Genomic DNA, 25,650 nt, shown 5'->3' on the forward strand with positions numbered 1-25,650 from the left:
GCATTCACTGCAGCAGATTGAGACATGCATTAGCATGTACAAATCGACAGATGTACAAATTGAAACAAGGAAACAGTAAGACTCATAATTGCACTACTAATTTGATTGGATTATTAAATCAAAAGCCATTTTTGTTACAGATACAAGCTCTGTTAATAATGTCTAATAACAAAATAACCTATCCATTTTAATGTCACATTCCATACAATATAATACAATCCTTACACATTGTTGCTATAGTAGGCTAATGAGTGAATGCAATGATTATCTGAATTAATATCAATTACTAGCTAATATTTGTAAGAGTATTAGTGGCGTGACATAATTATAAATGTTTTCCATTCTCCTGCTTTAATTTCTATAATGGTAATGGCTTGAAACATGTATTTCTGAGTGTCCATCTATGACTACTGACATTAAATAAATTGCCATGTTAGTAGTGTGATGCTTCAACAATTCTGCCATTTTGGATTTAAATCTGAGGACCATCTTCCTGACAACCTTTTATTTTTATTATTCTATTTTTTTCCCCGTTTTTCTCCCCAATTGGTAGTTACAGTCTTGTATAATCGCTGCAACTCCCGTACGGACTCGGGAGAGGCAAAGGTCGAGAGCAATGCATCCTCCGAAACAACTCAACTGCTTCTTGACACAATGCCCACATAACCCGGAAGCCAGCCGCACCAATATGTCAGTGGAAACACAATACACCTGGCAACCATGTCAGCATGCACTGCGCCCGGCCTGCCACAGGAATCGCTAGTACTCGATGGGACAAGGACATCCCTGCCGGCCAAACCCGCCCCTAACCTGGACAATGCTGGGCCAATTGTGCGCCGTCCCATGGGTCTCCCGGGCACGGCTGGCTACAACAGAGCCTGGACTCGAACCCAGAATCTTTAGTGCCTTAGACCACTGTGCCGCTCGGGAGGCCAGGGAGAGACCTTACCTCCATTACTTCTTCCATAGACCATCATGGTTCCATCCCTGAGCCCAGCAAACAAGAAGTTGGTGCAGTGTCTGAGGCATAGAACAGGGCAGCTATGAGGGTTCCGCAGGTTCAACAGGCACTGGGCCTCAGTGTTCACACTGCCATACACCAGGATGCTGAAGGGGAAAGGAGCAGGAACAGTGTAAATGAACATAATTGATGAAGACAGAGTACCTCGTTAATGTGTCATTTGATGTAACTGGGCACTTTGGAGCTTCAGTATTGTGTGTGCAGCATCTAGCTCTTTCTCGATTCCATCTGAACTTCAGTGATTGTGCTGCACCTATTTTTCTCTTTACAATTCCTTTTTTTCTTGAAAGAGAACGTTAACTAACTTCGGCGTTGACAGTCATTGTATTGTGTCCCGCTAAAATAAATGCTGAAATTGTGCTGCTATTACACTCTGTCTTTTCCAATGATGTACATGTCTATATAAATCCTGGATTGCTGATGCTATGTATTGGCCAATGAGAGGCTTTAAAGCCACCAGCTGCCATATTGAGGTGTCATAATACCAAATAAAATCTGGTAGAGGTCAAACAGGGAAATTATTCCAATTGTTTTTCCACCATACATTTTTCCCATAAGGAATTTTAGAAACACTTAAAATAAGGTATGTGTTTCATGTAGACCTACCCTGGAATTACTTTTTGATAACCATGTAAATCTCTCTAGGTATTATGACTCATATTGTGGTACTCTATGGGTACTCCCCAGAAGGAGCAGTCCTCCATAGGAATTAATATAATTCTACAATTTCAATATAATGTTTCAAGAACAAAACTACAGGTATTTTGTATTTCTTTGTGAAGTGGGGATATTAGTACTATTTATTTAACATGTTTTATGTTCAGTTCGCATAATACAATTAAAAATAATGAATTAAGGTGTCTTTAACAGAATATACTTTCCAAAAACGAATGTAAACATTTAATAAATGCATTTCTATAGGTTTTGGGATTTTTTACAACAGAGGAGGAGTATCAAGATGGCTATGGAGTAGCTTCAGTACAGCGCCCCCATGTCAGTCTTCCAGGGTTTATACACATCATTAGTATTTTCTCTCATCTCTGGACAAATATACAAGAGTGAATGAGTTGAGGGAATTGTCACGAACCTCGCTGAAGAGGGTGCCTCTTCCTGTTCGGGCGGGGCTCGGCGTTCGTCGTCACCGGCCTATTAGCTGCCATCGATTCCGTTTGTGTTGGTTAGTGGTTAATTGGGTACACCTGTTTTGTATTAGGGTTTGTTTGTAGGGTATTTAAGGGCACTAGGCCCGCTGGGTATTTTGTGCGGGCTTGTTTTTTGTTACTCTGTGTTTGATGGTGTGATTTGTTTTCTTATCTTTATTCTCTGGTCTATTATGTACTGTTGTTTTGGACTGGCAACCTATATACGCCCTGTGCGTTGGCGTGATCATTTTTCGGTTGCACCGGTGTAATAAATTTGATAAACGACAGAACCCTGCTCTCTGCGCCTGATTCCATCCACCACTCTTAGTTTTTCATAACAGAAGCCCGCACCGAAGAAATGGAGTCAGCATTAGCAGCGACCACCCCTCTCCCCACTATGGAGGAGCACGTCCATCACCACACAGCTGTCCTCCTTCGGATTGGTACGGCGATGGATCAGATGATGGAGAGGACGGAACGATGGGAGAGGAGTGGTCTACCGACGTCTATCTCAGCTCTCCCACCTCTCAACACCTCTCAACACCTACTCCACCTACGTCGTCCTCTGGGTCCAGCGCACTGCGTCTCTCCCCCCCGAGGGAGTACGATGGAGCAGCGGCTGGGTGCCAGGGATTTTTGCTCCAGCTAGAGCTCTACCTGGCTACCGTGCGTCCGGCTCCCTCGGGTGAGGAGAGTGTGGGCCTCCTCGTCTCCTGTTTAACGGGCAAGGCCCTGGACTGGGCTAACGCTGTCTGGAACAGTCCAGACTCGGCTCGGGACAACTACCTGGAGTTCACCCGCCGTTTCCGAGCTGTGTTCGATCATCTACCAGAGGGTAAAGCGGCGGGTGAGCGACTGTTCCACCTCAGACAGGAGATGAGGAGTGTGCAGGACTTTGCGTTGGAGTTTAGGACCCTAGCTGCTGGTGCTGGGTGGAATGACAGGGCCCTGATGGACCATTACCGGTCTAGTCTCCGGGAGGATGTCCGCCGGGAGCTAGCTTGCAGAGACACAACTCTCTCCCTGGATGAACTTATAGACATGTCTATTCGATTGGACAACCTGCTAGCTGCCCGCGGGCATTCAGAAGGGGTCCTGTTAATTCCACCTTCCAGCTCTCCCACTCCCACTCAGATGGAGTTGGGAGGAGCTGCATCTAGGGGGACCAGAGGGGGCTCCTCCTGCTCCTATTGTGGACGGAGAGGACACACTTTGGACCGGTGTTGGAGGAGTCCCTCTGGGAGTCGAGATGGTCGGCGGAACACTCCTCGGCCACCCCAGGTGAGTAAGCCCAAACTCACTCAGAGCTCCCTGTTGGTCACATGTTTTTGTTAATTTTTTTCCCTGCGTTTTTCCCCTCTCTTCAGCATAAGGCGCTAGTCGATTCAGGCGCAGTTGGGAGTTTTATGGATTGTGGACTCGCCCGTAAATTGGGTATTCCGTTAGTGCAGATAGACCCACCTATTCCCGTGCACTCCTTAGATAGCCGACCGTTAGGGTCAGGGCTGGTCAGGGCGGCCACGATTCCACTGGACATGGTAACGCAGGGGAATCATAGGGAGAGGATCAGTTTCTACCTTATTGATTCACCTGGGTTCCCGGTGGTGTTGGGGGTTCCCTGGCTGGCTATTCACAATCCCGTTATTTCCTGGAAACAGGGGGCTCTTAAGGGGTGGTCAGACGAGTGTTCAGAGAGGTGTATAGGAGTTTCCATCGGTGCCACGACGGTGGAGAGTCCAGACCAGGTTTCCACCGTGCGCATTCCCCCAGAATATGCCGATTTGGCTATCGCTTTTAGTAAGAAGAAAGCGACCAAATTACCACCTCATCGACGGTGGGATTGCGTGATAAACCTCCAGGAGAACGCTGCACTTCCCCGGAGTCATGTGTACCCACTGTCACAGGAGGAGACGTTGGCTATGGAGACATATGTCACGGAAGCTCTGAGACAGGGGTACATTCGGCCCTCCATGTCACCCGTCTCCTCGAGTTTCTTTTTGTGAAGAAAAAGGAGGGAGGTCTGCGTCCGTGCATTGATTATCGAGGTCTCAATTCGATCACCGTGGGTTTTAGTTATCCGCTACCTCTCATCGCTACGGCGGAGGAATCATTCCACGGAGCGCGTTTCTTCACAAAACTGGACCTCAGGAGCGCGTATAATCTGGTGCGTATTCGGGGAGGAGACGAGTGGAAAACAGCATTTAGTACCACATCAGGCCACTATGAGTACCTCGTCATGCCGTATGGGTTGAAGAATGCTCCAGCCGTCTTCCAATCCTTTGTAGATGAGATTCTTAGGGACTTGCATGGGCAGGGTGTGGTAGTCTATATTGATGACATCTTGATTTATTCTACCACACGCGCCGCGCATGTTTCCTTGGTGCGCAGGGTTCTTGGGCGACTGCTGGAGCATGACCTATACGTCAAGGCTGAGAAATGTGTGTTCTCCAAACCAGCCGTTTCCTTCCTGGGTTATCGCATTTCCAGCTCGGGGATGATGATGAAGTGTGACCTCGTTAACGGCGTGCGTAATTGGCCGCCTCCGACCACGGTAAAGGAGGTGCAGCGGTTTTTAGGGTTTGCCAATTACTACCGGAGGTTTATCCGGGGTTTTGGTGAAGTAGCGGCGCCCATTACCTCACTGCTGAAGGGGAGACCGGTGCGTCTGCGGTGGTCAGCAGAGGCTGATGGAGCCTTCAACCAGTTGAAGGTACTGTTCCCCGGAGCTCCCGTGTTGGCGCATCCGGACCCTTTGTTAGCATTCATAGTGGAGGTGGATGCGTCCGAGGCTGGAGTTGGAGCCATGCTGTCTCAGCGCTTGGGCACGCCACCGAAGCTCCGTCCCTGCGCTTTCTTTTCTATGAAGCTGGGTCCGGCGGAGCGGAACTATGATGTGGGGGATCGGGAGTTACTAGCTATGGGAAAGGCCCTGAAGGTGTGGAGACACTGGCTTGAGGGGGCTAAACACCCTTTTCTCATCTGGACTGACCACCGTAATCTGGAGTATATTCGGGAAGCGAGGAGACTGAATCCACGTCAGGCTAGGTGGGCCATGTTCTTTACACGTTTTAGATTTACGATCTCTTACAGACCAGGTTCCCTCAACACTAAGGCCGACGCGCTGTCCCGTCTCTATGACACCGAGGACCGGTCCATCGAACCCACTCCCATCCTTCCAACCTCTCGGCTGGTGGCCCCAGTGGTATGGGAGGTGGACGCGGACATCGAGCGGGCGTTGAGGGTTGAACCTGTGCCTATACAGTGTCCAACTGGTCGAAGTTACGTACCGCTTGGTGTCCGTGATAAATTGATTCGGTGGGCTCACACACTACCGTCTGCGGGTCATCCGGGGATTGATAGGACAGTGCGGGGTCTTTGGGGGAAATACTGGTGGCCCACTTTAGCTAGGGATGTGAGGCTCTATGTCTCCTCCTGTTCGGTATGCGCCCAGAGTAAGGCTCCTAGGCACCTTCCTAGAGCGAAGTTACAGCCCCTCCCGGTTCCACAACGGCCATGGTCCCATCTCTCGGTAGATTTCCTTACTGATCTTCCCCCATCTCAGTGGAACACTACCGTTCTGGTCGTTGTGGATCGGTTCTCTAAGTCCTGCCGTCTCCTCCCATTGCCTGGTCTTCCTACGGCCTTACAGACTGCAGAGGCTCTATTAACCCACGTCTTCCGGCACTATGGGGTTCCAGAGGATATAGTCTCCGATCGGGGTCCCCAGTTCACGTCCCGGGTTTGGAAGGCGTTTATGGAGCGTCTGGGGATCTCGGTCAGCCTTACCTCTGGTTATCACCCCGAAAGTAATGGGCAGGTGGAGAGAGTAAACCAGGAAGTGGGTAGGTTTCTGAGGTCGTATTGCCAGGACCGGCCAGGAGAATGGGCGAGGTACGTTCCGTGGGCAGAATTGGCCCAGAACTCTCTTCGGCATTTGTCTACGAATATGTCGCCATTCGAATGCGTACTGGGCTACCAGCCGTTCCTGGCTCCGTGGCATCAGTCAGACCGAGGCTCCTGCGGTGGAGGAGTGGGTACAGCGCTCTAGAGAGACCTGGCGGGCAGTCCAGGATTCTCTCAGGCAGGCCAGTGAACGGCAGAAGAGAGACGCTGACCGCCACCGCAGTGAGGCCCCGGTGTTCGCACCAGGGGACAGGGTCTGGCTCTCGACCCGAAACCTGCTCCTCCGCCTGCCCTGCCGGAAGCTGGGGCCGCAGTGTGTGGGGCCATTTAAAGTCCTGAGGAGGATAAACGAGGTTTGTTATAGATTGCAACTCCCCTCTTATTATCGCATTAACCCCTCGTTTCATGTGTCTCTCCTCAGGCCGGTGGTAGCTGGTGCCCTACAAGACAATGAGGTACCGGAGGTCCCTCCACCCCCTCTGGACATCGAGGGGTCCCCGGCGTACACAGTACGAGCTATTCTGGACTCGAGACGCCGGGTGAGGGGTCTGCAGCACCTCGTCGACTGGGAGGGGTATGGTCCGGAGGAGAGGTGCTGGGTACCGGGGAGGGACATTTTAGATTCCTCAAGAGATTTCCACCGCCTGCACCCGGATCGCCCCGCGCCTCGTCCTCCGGGTCGTCCTCGAGGCCGGGGTCGGCGCGCTGCGGGAGCCGCGCGTCAGGGGGTACTGTCACGAACCTCGCTGAAGAGGGTGCCTCTTCCTGTTCGGGCGGGGCTCGGCGGTCGTCGTCACCGGCCTATTAGCTGCCATCGATTCCTTTTCCGTTTGTGTTGGTTAGTGGTTAATTGGGTACACCTGTTTTGTATTAGGGTTTGTTTGTAGGGTATTTAAGGGCACTAGGCCCGCTGGGTATTTTGTGCGGGCTTGTTTTTTGTTACTCTGTGTTTGATGGTGTGATTTGTTTTCTTATCTTTATTCTCTGGTCTATTTTGTCCTGTTGTTTTGGACTGGCAACCTATATACGCCCTGTGTGTTGGCGTGATCATTTTTCGGTTGCACCGGTGTAATAAATTTGATAAACGACAGAACCCTGCTCTCTGCGCCTGATTCCATCCACCACTCTTAGGTTTTCGTAACAGGAATGAGTTAACATAAAGAAATAAATGACACACATTTCATTTTATTCTGGTGCCCAAATGAATAACAGAAACATTTGCAGTGAAAATAACTACAGTAACTGGAAATATCTTGCATCTCAAACGCAAGAAGACTGTTTTCTCGTTCTGCGATAGTAATGCAATCACCACATGCAGTAGAAATCTGAAAATATAGACAGTAGACAGGAAAATAAGAAATGGTTGTGCACCAGGATTCAACGTGTATGATTCAACTCTGATTTCTTGGTCCGATCTACTACTACTAGTCTGAGAGCAGCCTTAAATTGAATACAGATTATGACTCTCTGTGAAAACAAATTGACTTCAAAGTAGGATGATAGTGGTGATACCAACAACGGTAAATACAATAATATTGCTGTGTAACTCACACTAGAGTATTTGACAATTTCTCTAAGAGCTGTGTTCTCCTCACCTTCCATCATCTAGTCCCAAACAGATGGTGTTCCCCACCCCAGTAGAGCTCTTGAAGGATACAGCCTCCACCTCCTCAGAGGGTCTAGGTTCAGGCACATACTCCAGACACCTCACTGGGGCCCCCACCTGGAGGCTCTTTACTGGGCGCAGTGTGGGCCTGTTCAGGGAGAATATCTCCACCTGCCCCTGGTCGACATCTCCTCCGCTGGCCACCTGCAGAGAGAATAGTGGGTATCTGAGGTCAAGTAAAATACTAATCTACTAGTCACCTGAAGAGAGAGACCGTGGGATACTCCTCATTGGCTACCTACAGAGAGAAAAGTTGGGTCATTAAGATACGACAACACTAGTCACCTAGAGCAGGGGTTGCCAAACCTTTTCACTCAGGCACCCACCCCTACCAGCATTAGGGATCATCCCACGTAACGTCACGTCTATTTCTATGTCAATTTCTCTGTTCAAACCCCTCGTCGGTGGAGAGAATGTGCAGGTTTAAAGCAAATTTCCTTGCAATTTCATACAAATATCACACGTATAATGTGTATTCATGTTATATTTAGTGACTCAAAAATTACTACAAAATCTATGGACTAAAAAACCTAGCTAAAAAACGTGAGCTGACAAAGGCTCGTTGATCTGGACATTTCTGACAAGTTATAAATAGTTCTCTAAGGTAGGCAATGACTTACATGACAAGAGGAAAACAGATTATACAATACCCAATTTCAAAATTGAACCTTGTGCATTCTACAATAATAACTTCAAGAGTAAATTGAAAGCCGGACTGAATTCTTTAAAAATGATCTAAAAAGAGTTGGGAACCACTGACCTAGAGAGAGAGTAGACAGGCATCTATGGTCAGTAAGATACAGTATACAGTTGAAGTCAGAAATTTACATTTTTAAACTCACTTTTTCACACTTCCTAACATTTAATCCTAGTAAAATTCCCTGTCTTAGGTCAGTTGGGATCACACACTTTCTCAGTTCTGCACACAAAATGTATATGGGATTGAGGTCAGGGCGTTGTGATGGCAACGCCAATACCTTGACATTGTTGTCCTTAAGCCATTTTGCCATAACTTTGGAAGTATGCTTGGGGTCGTTTTCCATTTGGAAGACCCATTTGTGACCAAGCTTTAACTTCCTGACTAATGTCTTCAGATGTTGCTTCAATATATCCACATAATTTTCTTCCTCATGATGTCATCTATGTTGTGAAGTTCACCAGTCCCTCCTGCAGCAGAGCACCTCCACAACATGATGCTGCCACCCCCACAACATGATGCTGCCACCCCCATGCTTCACGGTTGGGATGGTGTTCTTCAGGCTTGCAAGCCTCCTGCTTTTCCCTCCAAACATAACGATGGTCATTATGGCCAAACAGTTCTATTTTTTGTTTCATCAGACCAGAGGACATTTCTCCAGAAAGTATGATATTTGTCCCTGTGTGCAGTTGCAAACCGTAGTCTGGCTTTTTTATGGCGGTTTTGGAGCAGTGGCTTCTTCCTTGCTGAGTGGCCTTTCAGGTTATGTCAATATAGGACTCGTTTTACTGTGGATATAGATACTTTTGTACCTGTTTCCTCCAGCATCTTCACAGGGTCCTTTGCTGTTGTTCTGGGATTGATTTGCCCTTTTCGCATCAAAGTACGTTCACCTCTAGAAGACAGAACGTGTCTCCTTCCTGAGTAGTATGACGGCTGCGTGGTCCCATGGTGTTTATACTTGCATACTATTGTTTGCACACATGAACGTGGTACCTTCAGGCGTTTGGAAATTGCTCCCAAGGATGAACCAGACTTGTGGAATCATCCAGCGATCATACACTGTTTACCAGGGGGCAGGGCTACCGACGTTAAGGCTAATCTGAAGATGGTGCTGCCTAAAGATAAAACTGGCGAGTGTAGAGAGTATAGAGATATTGTTATCCACGTCGGCACCAACGATATTAGGATGAAACAGTCAGAGATCACCAAGCGCAACATAGCTTCAGCGTGTAAATCAGCTAGAAAGATGTGTCGGCATCGAGGGGGAGTGATGAGCTCTACAGCAGAGTCTCACAACTCAATCGCTGGTTGAAAACTGTTTTCTGCCCCTCCCAAAATATAGAATTTGTAGATAATTGGCCCGCTTTCTGGGACTCACCCACAAACAGGACCAAGCCTGACCTGCTGAGGAGTGACGGACTCCATCATTGCTGGACGGGTGCTCTCATCTTATCTACCAACATAGACAGGGCTCTAACTCCTCTAGCTCCACAATGAAATAGGGTGCAGGCCAGGCAGCAGGCTGTTAGCCAGCCTGCCAGCATAGTGGAGTCTGCCACTAGCACAGTCAGTGTAGTCAGCTCAGGTATCCCCATTGAGACCATGTCTGTGCCTCGACCTAGGTTGGGCAAAACTAAACATGGAGGTATTCGCCTTAGCAATCTCACTAAGATAAAGACCTTTCTCCATTCCTGTCATTATTGAAAGAGATCGTGATACCTCACATCTCAAAATAGGGCTACTTAATGTTAGATCCCTTACTTCAAAGGCAATTATAGTCAATGAACTAATCACTGATCATAATCTTGATGTGATTGGCCTGACTGGAACATTGCTTAAGCATGATGAATTTACTGTGTTAAATGAGGCCTCACCTCCTGGCTACACTAGTGACCATATCCCCCGTGCAATTTGCTAACAATTACGATAGCTAATTTCAATTTACAAAAAAAAAAGACGTTTTCGTATTTTGAGCTTCTAGTCATGAAATCTATGCAGCCGACTCAGTCACTTTTTATAGCTACTGTTTACAGGCCTCCTGGGCCATGTACATCGTTCCTCATTGAGTTCCCCAAATTCCTATCGGACCTTGTAGTCATAGCAGATAATATTCTAATCTTTGGTGACTTTTAATATTCACATGGAAAAGTCCACAGACCCACTCCAAAAGGCTTTCGGAGCCATCATCGACTCAGTGGGTTTTGTCCAACATGTCTCTGGACCTACTCATTGTCACAGTCATACTCTGGACCTAGTTTTGTCCCATGGAATAAATGTTGTGGATCTTAATGTTTTCCCTCATAATCCTGGACTATCGGACCACCATTGCAACAAATAATCTGCTCAGACCCCAACCAAGGAACATCAAAAGTCATGCTATAAATTCACAGACAACACAAAGATTTATTGATGTCCTTCCAGACTCCCTCTGTCTACCCAAGGATGTCAGAGGGCAAAAATCAGTTAACCACCTAACTGAGGAACTCAATTTAACCCTGCGCAATACCCTAGATCCAGTTGCACCCCTAAAATCTAAAAACATTTCTCATAAGAAACTAGCTCCCTGGTATACAGAAAATACTCGAGCTCTGAAACAAGCTTCCAGACAATTGGAACGGAAATGGCGCCACACCAAACTGGAAGTCTTCCGACTAGCTTGGAAAGACAGTACCGTGCAGTATCGAAGAGCCCTTACTGCTGCTCGATCATCCTATTTTTTCAACTTAATTGAGGAAAATAAGAACGATCCGAAATTCCTTTTTGATACTGCCGTAAAGCTAACTAAAATGCAGCATTCCCCAAGAGAGGATGGCTTTCACTTCAGCAGTAATACATTCATGAACTTCTTTGAGGAAAAGATTGTGATTATTAAAAAGCAAATTACAGACTCCTCTTTAAATCTGCGTATTCCTTCAAAGCTCAGTTGTCCTGAGTCTTCACAACTCTGCCAGGATCTAGGATCAAGAGAGACACTCAAGTGTTTTAGTACTATATCTCTTGACACAATGATGAAAATAAGTATGGCCTCTAAACCTTCAAGCTGCATATTGGATCCTATTCCAACTGACCTACTGAAAGAGCTGCTTCCTGTGCTTGGCCCTCCTATGTTGAACATAATAAACGGCTCTCTATCCACCGGATGTGTACCAAACTCACTAAAAGTGGCAGTAATAAAGCCTCTCTTGAAAAAGCCAAACCTTGACCCAGAAAATATAAAAAACTATCGGCCTATATCGAATCTTCCATTCCTCTCAAACATTTTTGAAAACGTTGTTGCGCAGCAACTCACTGCCTTCCTGAAGACAAACAATGTATACGAAATGCTTCAATCTGGTTTTAGACCCCATCATAGCACTGAGACAGCACTTGTAAAGGTGGTAAATTACCTTTTACTGGCATCAGACCGAGGCTCTGCATCTGTCCTCATGCTCCTAGACCTTAGTGCTGCTTTTGATACCATCAATCACCACATTCTTTTGGAGAAATTGGAAGCCCAAATTGATCTACACTACAAGTTCTGGCCTGGGTTAGATCTTATCTGTCGGAAAGATATCAGTTTGTCTCTGTGAATGGTTTGTCCTCTGACAAATCAACTGTAAATTTCGGTGTTCCTCAAGGTTCCGTTTTAGGACCACTATTGTTTTCACAATATATTTTACCTCTTGGGGTTGTCATTGGAAAACCTAATGTTAACTTTCACTGCTATGCAGATGACACACAGCTGTACATTTCAATGAAACATGGTGAAACCCCAAAATTGCCCTCGCTAGAAGCCTGTGTTTCAGACATAAGGAAGTGGATGGCTGCAAACATTCTACTTTTAAACTCGGACAAAACAGAGAAGCTTGTTCTAGGTCCCAAGAAACAAAGAGATCTTCTGTTGTATCTGACAATTAATCTTAATGGTTGTACAGTCGTCTCAAGTAAAACTGTGAAGGACCTCGGCGTTACTCTGGACCCTGGTCTCTCTTTTGATGAACATATCAAGACTATTTCAAGGACAGCTTTTTTCCATCTACGTAACATTGCAAAAATCAGAAACTTTTTGTCCAAAAATGATGCAGAAAAATGTATCCATGCATTTGTTACTTCTAGGTTAGAGTATTGCAATGCTCTACTTTCCGGCTTCCTGGATAAAGCACTGAATGAACATCAGTTAGTGCTAAATACAGCTGCTAGAATCCTGACTAGAACCCCAAAATTAGATCATATTACTCCAGTGCTAGCCTCATACACTGGCTTCCTGTCAAGACAAGGGCTGATTTCAAGGTTTTACTGCTAAACTACAAAGCATTACATGGGCTTGCCTCTACCTATCTCTCTGATTTGGTCCTGCCGTACATACCTACACGTACGTTACGGTCACAAGACGCAGGCCTCCTAATTGTCCCTAGAATTTCTAAGTAAACAGCTGGAGGCCATTTTTATGGAATGGTCTGCCTACCCATGTGAGAGACGCAAACTCGGTCTCAACCTTTAAGTATTTACTGAAGACTCATCTCTTCAGTGGGTCATACGCTTGAGTGTAGTCTGGCCCAGGAGTGTGAAGGTGAACGGAAAGGCTCTGGAGCAACGAACCGCCCTTGCTGTCTCTGCCTGGCCGGTTCCCCTCTTTCCACTGGGATTCTCTGCCTCTAACCCTATTACAGGGGCTGAGTCACTGGCTTACTGGTGCTCTTTCATGCCGTCCCTAGGAAGGGTGCGTCACTTGAGTGGGTTGAGTCACTGATGTGATCTTCCTGTTTGGGTTTGCGCCCCCCTTCGGGTTGTGCCGTGGCGGAGATCTTTGTGGGCTATACTCGGCCTTGTCTCCGGATGGTAAGTTGGTGGTTGAAGATATCCCTCTAGTAGTGTGGGGGCTGTGGTTTGGCAACGTGGGTGGGGTTATATCCTTCCTGTTTGGCCCTGTCCGGGGGTATCATCAGATGGGGCCACAGTGTCTCCTGACCCCTCCTGTCTCAGCCTCCAGTATTTATGCTGCAGTAGTTTATGTGTCGGGGGGCTAGGGTCAGTTTGTTATATCTGGAGTACTTGTCCTGTACTATCCGGTGTCCTGTGTGAATTTAAGTATGCTCTCTCTAATTCTCTATTTCTCTCTTTCTTTCTCTCCCTCGGAGGACCTGAGCCCTAAGACCATGCCTCAGGACTACCTGGCATGATGACTCCTTGCTGTCCCCAGTCCTCCTGGCCGTGCTGCTGCTCCAGTTTCAACTGTTCTGCCTGTGATTATTATTATTTGACCATGCTGGTCATTTATGAACATTTGAACATCTTGGCCATGTTCTGTTATAATCTCCACCCGGCACAGCCAGAAGAGGACTGGCCACCCCACATAGCCTGGTTCCTCTCTAGGTTTCTTCCTAGGTTTGGCCTTTCTAGAGAGTTTGTCCTAGCCATCATGCTTCTACACCTGCATTGCTTGCTGTTTTGGGGTTTTAGGCTGTTTTTTTGTACAGCACTTTGAGATATGTACGAAGGGCTAGATAAATACATTTGATTTGATTTGTTCTAAAGTTCTAAAATTTTTCTTCTGAGGTATTGGCTGATTTCTTTTGATTTTCCCATGATGTCAATCAAAGAGGTACTGAGTTTGAAGGTAGGCCTTGAAATACATCCATAGGTACACTTCCAACTGACTCAAATGATGTAAATTAGCCTTTCAGAAGCTTCTAAAGCCATTACATCATTTTCTGGAATTTTCCAAGCTGTTTAAAGCCACAGTCAACTTAGTATATATAAACTTCTGACCCACTGGAATTGTGATAGTGAATTATAATTGAAATAGTCTGTCTGTAAACAATTGTTGGGAAAATTACTTGTCATGCACAAAGTAGATGTCCTAACCAACTTGCCAAAACTATAGTTTGTTATCAAGAAATTTGTTGAAAAATGCGTTTTAATGACCCCAACCTAAGTGAATGTAAACTTCCGACTTCAACTGTATCTGGGTCAAGATATCTTCTCCCCTAGCCATCAGCAGAGAATGAGGTGGTCAGTAAAGACCGTCGGTCACAGCAAACATGCATCCCAGTCTAAACAGTTTCTGTATATATTATGATCTGTTCGCTTTGGTGTTTTTACGTCTGTTTGACATTTCTTCTCGAGGCCAAGTTCAAGTTTGGTCGCCAAAGTCTACGCCCCCTTCGTCTGTGATTGGCCAAAAGTTTCTTTGTTGTCATTCAACGACAGACAAAAAGTTTTCAGAAAATAACATTTGCTTGAGAAATACTGCACCAAACATCTTAGTGAATGTTAAAATGTGCAACTAAGACCTTCTCTGAAAAAATGTCAAAACTCATTACAGATTTCTTGATTTATCTTAGATGAATTCTGACTATTTAGAGGAAATGTTATATCTATGTTGTTTCTACGTTGGCCCAAGAAGACAAAATAATATTTCTGCTTCTTTCTCATTTTTCAAGCAGTCTTTTAGGGGAGTATGCGAGGCACAGAAGCTTCACCAAGCCGAGTTCTGCTAGGATCAATCATCAATCAATCAATCAAATTTTATTTATATAGCCCTTCGTACATCAGCTGATATCTCAAAGTGCTGTACAGAAACCCAGCCTAAAACCCCAAACAGCAAGCAATGCAGGTGTAGAAGCACGGTGGCTAGGAAAAACTCCCTAGAAAGGCCAAAACCTAGGAAGAAACCTAGAGAGGAACCAGGCTATGTGGGGTGGCCAGTCCTCTTCTGGCTGTGCCGGGTGGAGATTATAATAGAACATGGCCAAGATGTTCAAATGTTCATAAATGACCAGCATGGTCGAATAATAACAAGGCAGAACAGTTGAAACTGGAGCAGCAGCACAGTCAGGTGGACTGGGGACAGCAAGGAGTCATCATGTCAGGTCGTCCTGGGGCACGGTCCTTGGGCTCAGGTCCTCCGAGAGAGAGAGAGAGAAAGAAAGAGAGAATTAGAGAGAGCATATGTGGGGTGGCCAGTCCTCTTCTGGCTGTGCCGGGTGGAGATTATAACAGAACATGGCCAAGATGTTCAAATGTTCATAAATGACCAGCATGGTCAAATAATAGTAAGGCAGAACAGTTGAAACTGGAGCAGCAGCATGGCCAGGTGGACTGGGGACAGCAAGGAGTCATCATGTCAGGTAGTCCTGGGGCATGGTCCTAGGGCTCAGGTCCTCCGAGAGAGAGAAAGAAAGAAGGAGAGAATTAGAGAACGCACACTTAGATTCACACAGGACACCGAATAGGACAGGAGAAGTACTCCAGATATAACAAACTGACCCTAGCCCCCCGACACAAACTACTGCAGCATAAATACTGGAGGCTGAGACAGGAGGGTTCAGGAGACATTGTGGCCCCATCCGAGGACACCCCCGGACAGGGCCAAACAGGAAGGATATAACCCCACCCACTTTGCCAAAGCACAGCCCCCACACCACTAGAGGGATATCTTCAACCACCAACTTACCATCCTGAGACAAGGCTGAGTATAGCCCACAAAGATCTCCGCCACGGCACAACCCAAGGGGGGCGGGGCGCCAACCCAGACAGGATGACCACAACAGTGAATCAACCCACTCAGGTGACGCACCCCCTGCAGGGACGGCATGAGAGAGCCCCAGTAAGCCAGTGACTCAGCCCCTGTAATAGGGTTAGAGGCAGAGAATCCCAGTGGAAAGAGGGGAACTGGCCAGGCAGAGACAGCAAGGGCGGTTCGTTGCTCCAGAGCCTTTCCGTTCACCTTCCCACTCCTGGGCCAGACTACACTCAATCATATGACCCACTGAAGAGATGAGTCTTCAGTAAAGACTTAAAGGTTGAGACCGAGTTTGCGTCTCTGACATGGGTAGGCAGACCGTTCCATAAAAATGGAGCTCTATAGGAGAAAGCCCTGCCTCCAGCTGTTTGCTTAGAAATTCTAGGGACAATTAGGAGGCCTGCGTCTTGTGACCGTAGCGTACGTGTAGGTATGTACGGCAGGACCAAATCAGAGAGATAGGTAGGAGCAAGCCCATGTAATGCTTTGTAGGTTAGCAGTAAAACATTGAAATCAGACCTTGCTTTGACAGGAAGCCAGTGTAGAGAGGCTAGCACTGGAGTAATATGATCAAACCCAAACCTTGTATGCGGGGTGTATACACAGGCGAAAAGGGTCTGGGTCAATGGTGGTTGAGAAATATGTAGGATGCGAGACTATGGGCCATCTTTTTTAGAGACTTGCTCATGCTTACAATATGCACGTCTTGATAGAATTTCAGGAGACGGAGAACACTTCGTCTTCTGTAATTTCTCTTAGCTCTGATATTCGCACCTGTCAGCAGTTTCAGCAGAGACTAAAGTTAAAATCAAATATCCTTTCAAATTCTGTCTATAGTCCTCCCTCACTTTTAAATATCCCTCAGATTCAGAGACCACAGACTGTAAAGGATTCATAATGTCATCTCTAGAACATCAAACAATTTCTAAAACTCAGATCTTTTCATCAATGGAGAACAGAGAGATTTTTTTTTAAATACTGTACTTTGAAAGGCTGTGCATCGCTTGACAATTGAGAGTTTTCTTTAAGGTGATTGATTTAATGTTTGAGTCGGATACTGAGCAATGACAAACTCACTCCCAATGAAGGGATGAAATACAACAGTTGACTGTTGAATCAGATGACAAGGTGACCCCATTAAAACTCATCTTCACAGAATGGACAAAATGAGACAAGGTTATTGGTCATTCGGAGGGGGTGGCACATTGACCAGTGGTTGTATGTTAGTGGTGTTCCTTTGCCTGTGGTCCACAGTGTCTACAGGGGCATGAGTTCGACATAGCTTGTTCACCAACACACTTTGTGTCAGCCACAAGTAGCAGTCCATCAAAACAAAAATTCCTGACAAAAGAAGAGAGCGGACCTGACATGATCAAAACTGGCTTGGTAATCATCCCCCACTTCCCCTTCATTCTGCAAGTATCATGATCATATTTAATACAAGGATATAACATCTATAAACGAGACCGGACCGCTCCCCAGGTGGAAAGAGCTGATCCTTAACACTGGGGCCCCTTAGGGGTGTGTACTTGTCCCCTCCTGTATTCCCTGTTCACCCACGACTGCCTAGCCAAACACGACTCCAACACCATCATTAAGTTTGCTGACAACACAACAGTGGGAGGCCTGATCATGGACAACGATGAGACAGCCTATATGGAGGAGGTCAGAGACCAGGCAGTGTGGTGCCAGGACAACAACCTCGCCCTCAATGTGAGCAAGACAAAGGAGCTGATCGTGGACTACAGGATAAGGTGGGCCGAACAGGCCCCCATTAACATCGACGGGGCTGTAGTGGAGCGGGTCGAGAGTTTCAAGTTCCTTGGTGTCCACATCACTAACAAACTATCATGGTCCAAACATACCAAGACAGACGTGAAGAGGGCACAACAAAACCCTTTTTCCCCCTCAGGAGACTGAAAAGATTTGGCATGGGTCCTCAGATCCTCAAAAGGTTCTACAGCTGCACCATAGAGATCATCCTGACCGGTTGCACCACCACCTGGTATGGCAACTGCTCGGCATCTGACCGTAAGGCGCTACAGAGGGTAGTGCGAACGGCCCAGTACATCACTGGGACTAAGCTTCCTGTCATCTATGGACCTATATAATAGACGGTGTCAGAGGAAAGCCCATAAAATTATTATTCTTGAACTACACTGTTGGTTATGGGCTTGTAAGTAAGCATTTCGCGGGAAAGTCTACACTTGTTGTATTCAGCGCATGTGGCAAATAAAGTTTGATTTGATGTAAACAGAAAGGTCTACTTCCTTGGGAACCTGAATATTGACTAGTTTTCATCTAAAGCCTTTTCATTTGGGGTGTTTCTATAGGCCACCATGCACTAACAGTCAGTATCTAAATATTATGTGTGAAATGCTTTATGGTGTATGTGAAGTAAACAGAGAGGTCTACTTAATTGGAAACCTGCATATTGACGGGTTTTCATCAAGCTGTCCACTCAAGAGGAAGCTTCTCACTGTAACCAGTGCCTTTAATAAATCTAGTTCAGGTTATTAATCAACTTACCAGGATGTTACCAAACACTACATGAACATGCATTGATCACATTTTTACTAATACTGTAGAACTTTGGATGCAGTGATCACAATATAGTGACTATATCCAGGAAAGCCAAAATTCCAAAAGCAGGGCCTAAAATACTGTGTAAGAGATCATACAAAAGATTTAGCTGTGACTCTTATGTGGATGATGTTAAAACATATTTGTTGGTCTGATGTGATTAATAAGGAGAGTCCAGACACTGCACTTAATGAATTTATGAAATTCCTTCTTCCAATTATTTATAAACATGGACATGTTAAGAAACTGACTGTTAGAACTGTTCAGGCTGCGTGGATTGATGAGAAATTGAAAAACTGTATGGTTGAAAGAGATAGGGAAAATGAATGGCTAATAAGTCTGGCTCCACATCTGACTGGCTGACTTATTGCAAATTGAGAAATTATGTGACTAAACTCAACAAAAAGTAGAAACTGTATTATGAAGTCAAGATCAATGATATAAATAATGATGGAAAAAAAATTGGATTCCATCTTTCATCGAATCAGATGGTTTATTCACCAAAAAACCATTGGAAGTAAAATTCATTAAAAAAAACATTACAAAACAAATAATGAAAGAAAAGCAGTGTATGTTAGAATTTTGTAAAGTTGGTACTGTCATTCACATGAAAAGATACTAAGGATTTTACTCAACTATATAGCCTCTTTAATCTGAGACTGGAAGAAAGTCTTTGTCCTCAGGCCTGGAGGGAAGCCAAAGTCATTCCGCTACCCAAGAGTGGTAAAGCGGCCTTTACTGGTTCTAACAGCAGACCTATCAGCTTGCTGCCAGCTCTTAGCAAACCGTTGACCAAATGCTAGATATCAGTGCAGCCTTTGATATCATTGACCACAACCTGTTGTTGAGAAAATATATGGCTTTTCAACCTCTGCCATATCATGGATTAAGAGCTATCTATCTAATATAACTCACATGGTTTTCTTTAATGAAAGCTTTTCTAATGTGAAACATGTCAAGTGTAGTGTACCGCAGGGCAGCTCTCTAGGCCTCTTTTCTATTTTTACCAATGACTTGCCACTGGCATTAAACAATGCATGTGTGTCCATGTATGCTGATGATTCAACCATATACGCATCCGCAACCACAGCTAATGAAGTAACTGAAACCCTTAACAAAGAGTTGCATTCTGTTTTGGAATGGGTGGCCAGTAATAAACTGGAGGATTGTATTTGGTATAAATCATTGCCTAAGTTCTAGACCTCAACTGAATCTGGTAATGAATGGTATCGCTGTTGAACAAGTTGAGGAGACTAAATTATTTGGTGTTACTTTAGACATGAACTTGTCCTCTTGCTCTGTTGTGCACCAGTGCCTCACACTCCTGACGAGTTTTAGAAGAAAGGTCTTTATTTCTGGCCATTTTGAACCGGTAATGGAACCCAGAAATGATCCAGATACTCAACTAGTCTAAAGAAGGCCTGTTTTATTGCTTCTTTAATCAGGACAACACATTCCAGCTGTGCTAACATAATTGCAAAATGGTTTTCTAATGATCAATTAGCCTTTTAAAATGATAAACTTGGATTAGCTAACACCACGTGCCATTGGAACACAGGAGTGATTGTTGCTGATAATGGACCTGTCAAGCCCTGACCATAGAGAGCCTTTTATTCTCTATTTTGGTTAGGTCGGGGTGTGACTAGGGTGGGTGATCTAGTGTGTTGATTTCTATGTTTCCCAATCAGAGGCAGCTGTTTATCATTTTCTCTGATTGGGGATCATATTTAGGCAGTCATTTCACCACTGTGAGTGTGTGATATTTAGGCAGCCATGTCACCACTTGAGCTTCAAGTATCGTTTATTCTTTACTGTTTTTTTGTTCGGTTCTCTGATAATAAAAGGATGTCTAACCGATTCCACGCTGAACTTTGGTCTGAGTATGATTACAATGACCATCGTGACAGAAGATCCCACTACACCAGGACCAAGCAGCATGCCCGGGAGGAGAAGGTATCCTAGCAGGAGACGAAAGCCTTCCGTTGAAACAGACGCAAGGAGATAAGGGAGCACAGCGACGACGCCTAGGGTTCGCAGCCACATAGAAAGGCCAAAAGACAGCCCAAATTTTGGGGGGAGGGGGAACATAGGGTGGTCGGCGGAGCCGAGGAGTGAGCCAGAGCCAGTCTGGGAGAAGAGGGAGAAACGGAAAGAGTCAGAGACCGTTAGTGAGCTGATGGAGAAACTGGAGGAGAGAGAGATGAGAGAGTTGTTGGGTTGGTGTATGATGCATGACTTTCGCCCTGAAGAGCGTGTCATCAATTTGCTGCCACCTGAGTCAGCTCTCCGTACTTGTCCTGAGGAGCGTGTTAGCACTCTGGTTAAAACTGTTCCGGCTCCACGCACCAGGTCTCAGTACGCCTCCACAGCCCTGTGCGTCCTGTGCCGGCTCCCCACACTCGCCGTGCGAAGTGTGTAATCGTTCCGGGTACAATTTGTGCCGGTTCTAGGCACCAGGTCTCCAGTGCGCCTCCACAGCCCAGTACGTACTGTGCCTACTCCCCGCACTCCCCCTGAAGTGCGTGCCACCTGTGCCGGCCCCATGCATCAGGCCTCCAGTGCCCCTCCCCAGTCCAGAGCTTCAAGCGACGGTCCACGGTCCAGAACCTCCAGTTCCAGGGCAGGAGCCTTCCTCTGCGCCGATCCCCAGTCCGAACACGGCGTCCAGTCCAGCGCCATGGCAGGAGCCCTTCTCTGCACCGATGGCCTGTCCAGCCACGGTGTCCTTTCCCGCTCCATAGGCAGGAGCCTTCCTCTGTGCCGTTGCCCAGTCCAGGCACGGCGCCCGGTCCCGCTCCATGGCAGGAGCATTCCTCTGCGCCGGTGCCCAGTCCAGGCACGGCGGGCAACTCAGCTCCATGGCTGGAGCCTTCTTCGGCGCCGGTGCCCAGTCCGGGTGCGGCGTTCTACCCGGCTCCATGGCCGGACCTGTGTTCTGGGCAGGGGTAAAGTCCCGCACACCAGAGCCGCCACTGATGCTGGCGAATCCACGAGCGGAATGGGTACTTTGCCCCGCACTGGAGCCGCCACCGATGCTAGATGCCCACCCGGACCCTCCCTTATAGAATCAGGTTTTGCGGCTGGAGTCCACACCTTCGGGGGTGCGGACTCCATCCTAATAATAATAAAAGGATTTCGAACCGATTCCACGCTGCGCTTTGGTCTGAGTATGATTACAACAACGATCGTGACAGGGCTTCTGTACGCCTATGTAGATATACCATAAAAAATCTGCCGTTTCCAACTACAATAGTCATTTACCACATTAACAATGTCTACACTGTATTTCTGATACATTTTATGTTATTTTAATGGAAAGAAAGTGTGCTTTTTTAAAATAATAAAACAAGGACATTTCTAAGTGACCCCAAACTTTTGAACGGTAGTGTATGTGAATTGTAAAGTCTTTTGTCTGTAATGTCTTTTTCATTATGTGTCGGACCCCAGTAAGACTAGCTGTCGCCATTGGCGTCGGCTAATGGGGATCCTAATAAATCAAATAATAAGTCAAATCAAATATTGGCCTTGTGTCAAGCCTGCCAATGTCACTACAAGGGAAGGGAAGAGAGGCAAGGGGTAAACCTAGAGCTGTAGCAATTTCAATTAGGAGGCTCCAAATCACACTCTCCAATCATTAAGTGAAGTCGTCATGGGTTTTCAACAGGATTCTCCAAGCTGTTTTTCTCTCTATGGGACTGATGCAACTGTCCAACTGAAGTGTAATGTCCCTCCCAAAAACTTACACTGAATAGCAAAGATGGTTTTCCACAGGAGTCACATTATGTGAATAAGACTTGGGATAAATATAGTCTTTAGACCCTTTCGACTCCCCTCCCTGGCCTTATTTGCATGCAGTCATTTGTTAGATTTCTATCAGCATGCTGATCTGGAAGGGAAAAGTCCCTTGGGCTCTGGCTAGCGAGCCAGAGCAAATAACGGACTGTTACACAGGGAAAAAACTACAGAGACGAGCTCCCCGAAAACAAAGCTTCAAGACAAGTGGCTCTGTGTTACAAGAGCCTGAAGCAATCCCAGCTCCTACACTTAACCACCCACACATCCAACGGCCCCTGTCCTTCTCCATCCAATTCCTCCACAGACCCAGTGAAATGACTGTCCTGACAAACTCATCACTACATGTTTGTGGGAATAGATATCTGGAGTCATGCCCTGGCCAGAGTTCTGTTGTTTTGTCAGAGTGCAGCAGGAATATCCTTAAAGTATCTAACTGCTCTGACAGCAGTAATTAGATGGGTCTGGAACGAGGGAGGCAGTGTAAGAGGATGAATATAGACATGCCTTGGTGGTGAGGCTAAGTGAATGCTGAAGTTTGTAACGTTGGCAATGACTCATTCTAAAATCTTATCTCTTATTCGGTTTCAGGCCTGCTTTGTTTACCACGTTACACACCATGAGGATGAACCATGAGGATGAATCTGAAATCTGGAGTGGCTGAGGAAGAGGGTGAGAGGAGAGGTAATTTATTGTATAAGAGGAAATACACCAGTCAGAGAAGTGGAGTGAAGCTGCGAATGTAGACAAACAGGGAAATGCATGTGAATCAGACTGATTAGAAACAATGGCATTGCTGTGATCAAAGCCAGCAGAAATCCCACCAGCCCATCTCACTTTAACATGATTAGTGTCATCCCTCATTTGACAAGCCTGGCAGGGAGGTAGATCTGAGACGAGTGGGGGAGTGAGCAGAGGAGAGCAGAGCGCCCAATCCGTTGTTTATTCATGGATCCACTGGCTCTTATTATGATATTGTGTATCTTCCAAAAAATTATAATCCTAAATGTTGGAATGTTGTTAGGAAAATAATTACAGGCATGTGACATACAGTAGCTTGGGAAGAACACTTACTTAGGTGTAGATGAATGTGAATGGGGGGGTCAGTGTAAGTGTAAGTGTAAGTTGTGTGAGTGTGTGAGTAGAGTTCAGAGTCTTCAGGATAACCACTAAAACAATTAAGTCCCAGATAGGGAGCACAGCCTTTCTAGCTAGGTCCTAGAGGGCTTCTTCCACTGTCTGGCCTTATCCACCCAATTTATCCACCTGATTTATCAACCTACTTTAGGAGGATTACCCCATCAATTTCCCATTCTTCCCAGAAAGGAGGGGCACCAAAAAAATCAAACAAAGATTAACAGATGATTTTCTGAGGCATGGTTTTTCACAGAAAGTGGTCCTATTTTAAATCCAGCTAAATTCCAACAAGTCCAGGGATTGTGGCACTTTTATCTGCCAGTGAAATGTGCTCCACTCATCACAAAATCCCTCTGTAGTCTTTTCTTTCTCCCACACTGTCGTATACTACCAAAAAGGTTTCGAAAGGGTTCTACCTAGAACCAAAAATAGTTATTCAAAGGGTTCTCCTATGGGGACAGCCAAATAACCATTTTAGGACTAGATAGCACCTTTTTTTTACTAAGAGTGTATATGAAAGTGAAGGGTCAGTTTCCATGATGATAATTGTTTTGGAGAGAAAATCCTCTATATCACATTCACTAGTAAATATTTTAGCTGTAATGATGTGAACAATCCTGAGACCAATATAAATAGTATATTACAGAAGAATATTAGTATCAAAATGTGTCATGGTTAATGGTTGATAAATACTTTGGTGTGCACGTGCATGTCTGTGTGCATGCCTGTGCATGTGCGTGTGTGCCTGTAAGCATTGCATGTGTCACTCACCCAGAGGTAGCCTTCAGGTAGCAAGGTGCACCCTGCAGAGAATTGTCCTGGATTGTGAAGGGCAGCTTCAAACTAAAAAGGAAACAAAACCAATATTAAGCAATAAAAAATATTACTAGTGACGTGTAGGCATGCTTCCCCCAAAAACAAACTCATCGCTACTTGTTTGTGGGAATAGATATCTGCGTCGTGCCCTGGCCAGAGTTCTGTTGTTTTGTCAGAGTGCAGCAGGAACTTCCTGAAAGTAACTAACTGCTTTGACACCAGTAATTAGATCGGTCTAGACCGAGGGGGGCAGTGTAAGAGGATGAAAATAGACATGCCAATTCGCAAGACGCTGAATATTTCTCACCCCTCTGTCTCAGATGCTGTCTGGTCAAAAAGATTATGACATTGTCGCCGCCGTAGCATTGAATGCAAGGGAAGCCAGCGAACATTTGGACTCCCTTGATAATAAAAAGTATAAAATAATAGCCAATCAGTGTTGAGCTAAACTGAGTGTGCTCAACTGTGAATGGTCCTGGCGCTCCAAAAGAAAAGTGTAAAGGGAAGCCAGTTTGGATTTGTCTTCACACCAATCACATCATATTAAGAGCAAAATGTAATTGACAGAAAATAATGGAATTTTTGCATCTCGTTGCATTGTTGTCCTCAGTGGCTTGCTAGCAAGCTAAAATTGTCAGTTTCCTAAATTAGCCACGCATGGAGATAAGGATTTGGACTTGTGGTTTTACTTAATTCTCCGTTCTGGCCAATGATTATAAAGGTGATTCTGATCCATTCGTAAATTCATACATTGTGCCCCTGGCCTGAGAGGATGGAAGTTCAATATGGAGCTAAATGTAGTAGGCTAATGTTAAGTAGCTGACTCATCATTGCCCATGAAAGGAAGTTAGGCTAGTGAGCAAGCATTTTAGCCAGGTAGCCTAGGACAACAAAAACTCAAAGCGTGTAGTGTATGACGAAGTCATAGACCATTTCATCATCATGAAAGAGAGGAGGATGGCTTTAGCATTTCTCTACAAGTAGGGTTAGTCAACATGTTTTTTCTACTTCCTCGCACACACACAGAAATCAAAACCATGGACAGCCAAATCATATTTAGCTTGTAACTGTTTGTTACATGCAATATGCTTTGTAGACTTCACCAGACAGAGGTGTGGTTGAATTTATTCTGCCACTGCTTCTTCTTATTGTCTCGGCCTTAGGCCTATATATCACGGTTACAAGGCATATCATCTAACAGGTTATAAAGGAAACAGAGCACTGATCACAACACATAGGTTGTAATATGGCTTTACATTTCTGGCTTGGCTTGCCCACTGACTTTAACCAATGCAACGCTACTGAAAATTATAAATTGTTTTGTTCATTTAGATAATTAAATATTCATCCCCATATGGTTTAGGTACAGTTGCTCTTCTAGCTGGA

General features: G+C 45.7%; 1 protein-coding gene across 1 annotated transcript in view; it reads right to left on the minus strand.

Annotated features, from left to right (window-relative positions):
* Nucleotides 1-25,650, minus strand: part of LOC118399861 (rho guanine nucleotide exchange factor 10-like protein) — a 175,388-nt gene that overhangs the window by 47,052 nt on the left and 102,686 nt on the right. The window contains 3 exon segments of the mRNA XM_052474559.1: nt 950-1,107; nt 7,662-7,876; nt 24,220-24,291. Of these exon segments, the coding sequence (XP_052330519.1) occupies nt 950-1,107; nt 7,662-7,876; nt 24,220-24,291 (445 nt within the window).

Source organism: Oncorhynchus keta, chromosome 21, assembly GCF_023373465.1.
Source record: "Oncorhynchus keta strain PuntledgeMale-10-30-2019 chromosome 21, Oket_V2, whole genome shotgun sequence".
In the NCBI taxonomy this organism is placed as follows: Eukaryota; Metazoa; Chordata; class Actinopteri; order Salmoniformes; family Salmonidae; genus Oncorhynchus; species Oncorhynchus keta.